General features: G+C 40.9%; 1 gene segment (V, D, J or C); it reads right to left on the bottom strand.

Annotated features, from left to right (window-relative positions):
- Window positions 1-3,749: 3,749 nt before the first annotated feature.
- Window positions 3,750-4,434, bottom strand: LOC122543724. The segment is given in 2 exon segments: window positions 3,750-4,219; window positions 4,354-4,434. Coding segments are annotated over 2 exon segments (516 nt in total).
- Window positions 4,435-6,306: the final 1,872 nt, after the last annotated feature.

Below are 6,306 nucleotides of genomic sequence, written 5' to 3'. Positions count from 1 at the left end.
TTTGAGTATCTATATGGGTGCGAGCATGTTTGACTGGAGATAGTTATGCCTTTCCTTTGTTTGTGTTTTTGTCTACGTCCGTCTCTGTGTGTGTTTGTGTGTGTGTGTGTGTGTGTGTTAACCTGTTTTGACTGACATATTTTCATTGGTCTGTTTAGGTGCGTTCCGTCCTCCATCTCTTACTGCATCTGCTATCAAACACGATCAAAACATTACAAATGATCTGGAGTGTTTCTTGTGTGAAGCAACTCAGTTCAGAAGCAGGTGGCAGCAGCGCGGGAAGTTAAGTTGTCTGAAAGGTTGAGTGTTATAATTAATAAGGGGACCAAGCAACTTCAGTGGTTGCTCCCTTGTACTAAAAGTACAACTGCACTATCTGCACTTTCATGTTACTGCAAATGCAGGGGGAAAATTGCTTCCGATTTGATCAGTGAGAGAGGACAACCACACTGCAAGATACAAACTAGAGCAACATCATCTCAGAGCGCAGAAATAATTGCTTTCAACACATGTATCAAACTGAATTTCAGAAATCCACTGGTGATTTTTTTATTTGTGTTTTGTCCCTTTCTTACTTATTTTTCGCATGCATGTCATTGCAAACTATAGTTTCCCATCTGACATGTCTGGTTTTCTGTAGTTACAGTCCACACTTTGTTAAGTGTGCTTCCGGCCCATGACTGGTTTGTATACATTGGATAGATCTCACAATGTAGTGAGCCTCTTTATTAAAACAGAGAAGGCTGTCTTCCTATTGCTGGAAACCTTCCTTAATTTCTTTGTTTATTCAACATTGTTAACAGACCATTCATCGCCACCCTAGTATCTATCGTGTGGAACCACTCTCAATAAACCATGCATTAACGTAACACAGAAGTTGATTGAAGTATTTTAGGATTGTTGATTTGCAGAGGAACGAATGTTAAGAAAATTTCCTTCGTGTTTATCACCATTAGAATATTTTTTCGCAACGAACTCGTGTCCTGTATCTGGATGCTGCTGGTACCAATATAAAGTATAGCTGCGCCGTGTAGTATCATACATACAGTTTAGAGGCACAGCCTGTCCTTCTGTCTGAACGTCTCAAAAGATTGAGTTAGTGGCTAACTCTCAATGAGTCATGTCTAGAATAGAAATCATTTTTAAATTTACACAATACTCCAGTCTTACAGGAGTATAAAATAGGACTTGAAAATAAACTAGAAATATATTTCCACATATACTTGTTAGAAGTGACTACCGAGCAATTAGAGAGTTTGCTAGCTGCATTTCAGTGAACAGTGGGCTATCAAAAGGCATTTGTCAGCTTAAAAACTCTGTCAACCACTGCGCCAGTATTAGCCACACCGGATTAGATGAAGCCTTTTAAGGTGGCTGTCCATGCCAGTGATGTGGGTGGGTGTCCTCGCTCCTGCATGAGGACGACGAGGGAATAGCAAGACCACTCGGATATTTTTCTAGGAAGTTGAACGTTTATCAAAAGAACTATTCAACGGTGGAGAAAGACACTGTGAGCTTGGTCTGGGCATTACAACATTTCAGTGTTTATATTACCAGCAATACATCTGACACAATCGGATGCAGTGCTCACAACACATTGACATTTGTGGGGAAATTTAAGGAGAAAAATGCCAGACTGTTCAGATGGAGCTTGTTGTTGCTGCCATTCAATTTGACAATTGTGCACGTGACAGGTCGCGAAAACATGATTGCTGATGCGTTATCGAGACTCGAATGAGATATGGAGGTGCATGGTGGCATATGTGCCACTGCCTGAATTTGGGGGGGGGGGGGCGTTCGGTGGCGGTTGTGCCGTGGCTAGAATGTGCATGGGGTTATGCATGTCTGCATGTCTATAGCATGTGTGTTTAGACTACTAACCGGGTTTTCAAGGGTTAGAAATGAAGCCATCTTTAGCGATTGATGGTTCTTTTTATTAAGAGGGGAGGGGAAGTGACCCAAAGCTAGTCCCTTTTTTAAAAGCTGTTCCTTGGCTCAAGGATACGCTGTCCTTGACTTTCTTTCAGACTGGTAATAAACCGGGCCGGGCTCCAATAGTGCCGGTTTGGTACAGAGATGAAATGGATTTTGAGAGGCCTTTTGTTTATATGTAAGCAAATGAGACTTCAGGCCATAGTGGTCATGTTTAAGAAGTGACCTGGCTAAAGAAAGGGCAGTGGTCAGCTCCCGAGCTAACTGAGCAGAGTAGCTTTTAATTCAGTTCTTAAAATTGTGAAATTTCAACAGGGAGCTGAGTGGAAACTGTCTCTCTCTCTGTCTCTCTCTGTCTCTCTCTGTCTCTCTCTCTCTCTCTCTCTCTCCTTCTCTTTCAGCCCTTCAACATCAACCTGTAAATATGTGTTCCATTTATACTGGTTTTGAAAAGAGTTTGTTTAGTAGGACGTTTGTGTCTATTTGGAACAGCACAATTACGTCTAGTTGGATAGGTTGTGTCCTGTAGGGGTTCTTTATTCTGTTTTTTGTGGTTCACTGTGTAGTTTTTTGAATAAATGTTTGTCTGTTTTAAAATGTATTAGTCAACCTGTCTATCTTTCTCGACGTACACTTACTGAACCAAAATGAGGAGTTATTGCCTGAAATTGCCTGCTTAAGAATATTTCCAGTGGTCTGGCCTTATCCATAATTAAGCACTGAAAAATACAAAACGTATTGGCACAATGAATCGCTTGGCTTTTCTCTCCCTGCACCTTTTAATGATTCATGCAGCTCTAAGGCATAGCATAAACCTTTGACACGAGGCAGGTAACAGTTCTGGAAACGTCCTGTAACCTTTCAGCTCTTGGAAATGTAGAGTCAATGTTTGTTAATCAAATTCGCTCTTGTAACGTGTGGTGATCCTGGTTAAGCCAGCATTTATTAGTATCCCAAATAACCACATGTTGGTGAAGAGTCAGATTACCATATGTCTGAAGGTTTATGTAGGCCACATCTGATAAAGACAGAAGATTTCTTTCCCTGGCGGACATCATTAAGGAAAAGATTTATCACAGCAATCGACAATGGTTATCGTTGAACTCTTCGTGAATTATTATTCGAATACTCAATACAGGAATTCAAATCCTGTTCCACGGAACATGGGTCATGTATCCTGTGTTTCTGGATTAATACACTAATGAGATTATCCTCGCCATCGCGTCCAGTATCCTCGTCTGGAAGATGAGACGCAGGGAGGGAAACTACAGGCAGTGGTGTTTCTAATGCGTCTGTTGCCCTCATCCTCTCAGAGGGTAGAGGACATCGGTTTATAAAATGCTGTCTCAGTAGCCTTACATTCAATCATCCGCAACTCTTGTAGATGATACACACTGCAGCAGCTGAGCTTCACCCTAAAGAGGGGTACACGGAGCTTGGCTGGAATGTCGTCTGGAACAAAAGGCTGCAGCAATGTGGCAAGATTGGAGAAACTGGGAGTCTTCTACATGAAAAACAGAGATCTACTGTGTATTTTATTCAAGTGCTGGGAAATTTGGACTAGTAAATTTTGCTTGTGTCGCTATTTCAGTCAGACTGATTTGAGACAAACGGTACAGTAGAAGCAAGAATGTGAAACTTTATGCAGCTTATTGTGAGGATCAGGGTTACAAGACCAAATTACTGGTGGAGAGGAAAATGAAAGTTAGAATGCAACAAGATAAATTTACGTATAAAAAAAGAGGAGAAAAAGAACTCAATATTCTGTGGAAATAGTGGAAGAGTGGGAATGATCGAGTTACAATTGAAAACAGCAGTCAGAGACCTGAAGAGCAGAATGAGTTCCTGCTGTTATTTACAATATTGTGATTATTTGAGCTGCTGTCGATGGTGCATGTTTTGTAGATTTGAGACGAGCAGAAAATAATACATTTCCTCTTTTGGGTTTTTGTGCAGGTTGGTAACTGATCTGTCTCACTGTGTTGCTGTGCACAATAATATGTCGCACCATCTGATATTTTAAGTGTCTTGATATCCAGAGCGAAGATACTGTTTGAAAGGTCTTTGGAAGCAATAATTCGTCCTCTGACCTCTGGATGATAATTGCTGACGCTTTCACTGTAGTAGCGAACTAACCATTGTGGACCCTTTTCAGGACCTTGGCGGTACCAATGCATATTGTAGTCCTTCAGATTGAAACCGCTGGTTTTACAAGTCAGTTTCAGTGACTGTCCGGCGAACCCCGTCTCAGATTCTGGCTGAGCCAACACCACCTCAGACTGAGCACCTGTTAAATTAAAACAGCATTCATTTAAATGGTATGACTCCCAATTGTGCACCTGTCGTTGTGGCGGTGATGAACAGGAAAAAAAAAACAGAGCCTCATTAAAATTCGGAAACAAAACAATTGCAGCTACTCACCAGATAAGAAAGCCAGAAGGAGAGCAAGGCGTCCTGCAATCAACATGATTTCTGGTGCCCTGTTAAATAGAGCAGCCTGCTTTTCAGTCACTCACTGGAAGAGGATTTTGTTGATCATTGATTTATGACCCACAGTCAGAAGGGCGTGTGAAGCGGCAGAAAAAAAAGGTGTGTGTTTGAGGATACACGTTATTGGTTGACTGAAATCGACGTATAGTATCAACAGATTTGGTTCTGCCTATTCAAAGGAAGTTGTGCGGTAGCACCATCTCATTGTGAGCATTAGAGAGTTGAGTAAAGTTCCTGATGATTCATGTAGCAATTTGGCAATGAGTAGCAGTTTGATGCTAATTTTAGGAAGCGCATCTTTCAGATAATTGATGGATTAGATGACAAATGCCCTCTGAAACCATTGCCCCAGACTCTTTAAGAACTATTGTCATTTTCCCAGACTAAGAGAAACATCAACATTAAAAACAGTTCATTTGACGTTTCGTGCCTGCTCTGACAATTTGTATGATGGTCGCTGACCATGTGCTTCAATGCCAATTCCCACTGTCTCTCGCCATTTGTTGCCCCTGCTTCAATTTTTCAAGTCTAATTTTCTGCCCTTCTGTACTTGCCCACATAATGGATTTGTATAAATCTCTGCAAAGCCTTCTTGCATCGCCTTTACAATCCCAAACAGTTATGCCTAGAAAGAAAACGTAAGAAAAAAAAGGGCTTCATTTTGTTTACTCATTATGGTCATTTCTGATATCATGAATAGTGGGAGGGAAAACACTAATGCTTGCACATTCCAACAAGTCAATACCTGCCTTTGGAAATAAAAAAAAATCTAGTCCTAATATTTGTTTTCTGCCTATCAGTAATTGACAACAAATGCCATTGCATCATCCTAAGTCCTGTGTCCTTTAATTTTGCGCTATTAAGCAATTTCCTTTGACCGACATTATCTAAAGCCGTGTGTAAATCCAAATGCGCCATATCTCCTGGTTCTTTCTAATCTATCCTACCAGTTACATTCTAGAAAGATTGTAGTTCATCTATTCAGCATTTTCAGGCATAAGGTATAAGCTATACCGCTTGTGTCTGACCCCATTAATATTATTCAATGTTCTGCTCTCGCGCTGTACCCACAGATGCATGCCGGTCATAAAAGAATCGAGGATGACACAGGATAGAGTATTTTATCGGAAAGCAAAGGCGATATACAACAAAGTCCCACATAGAATTGTGGTGGCACTGCAATGTTATCTTTCCAAGGGGGAGGTTAGGTATATCCTAGATATCTGGAAGGGCTTTTGCCCGAAACGTCGATTTCGAAGCTCCTTGGATGCTGCCTGAACTGCTGTGCTCTTCCAGCACCACTAATCCAGAATCTGGTTTCCAGCATCTGCAGTCATTGCTTTTACTTCGTTGATTATATCCTAGATATCTGAATATTTGAGGGTATGCACCGTAGAGATTTCGAGGTTTGAACTTCTACAGAGAAGTAATTATTAGTAATATGTTCTTTAACAACATTGCAGTTAGTATCTTTGATCATGATCTACTCGTATACTTGGCAGCTGTGAGCACCAGAATAATGCATAGCTGCCGCATGCACGATCACAGATACATCGAGAAGTCATCATGACTACATCTGTCTGAATATCCGAGGAGAATGATTTGGGACAGAATTGGAAAAAAAAAACGGGCTATTTTAAAATGTAAAGCATGCATCGGTTTAAAATATGTCTTACAAAAGAAGTTAAATGTATTTCCTCTGTACTCACCTTTCAGAAGTCCTTCCCAAACAACCCAAGTGCTGAGAATCCTCATTAGGGCTGTCCTCTGTGTTACAGGGCGGTCGCATATTTCAAGGCACCTATTATCAAATCCCAAAATCAGTGAAAATGCTGTCGTGTTTCTAGGTTTTCCCAACTTACTGCTTTATGTAGGCGATGATAC

The sequence above is a fragment of the Chiloscyllium plagiosum genome, chromosome 44 (genome assembly GCF_004010195.1).
Source record: "Chiloscyllium plagiosum isolate BGI_BamShark_2017 chromosome 44, ASM401019v2, whole genome shotgun sequence".
NCBI classification, from domain to species: domain Eukaryota; kingdom Metazoa; phylum Chordata; class Chondrichthyes; order Orectolobiformes; family Hemiscylliidae; genus Chiloscyllium; species Chiloscyllium plagiosum.
Note: the sequence above shows the minus strand (reverse complement) of the source record. Positions and strands in the feature narration are given on the sequence as shown.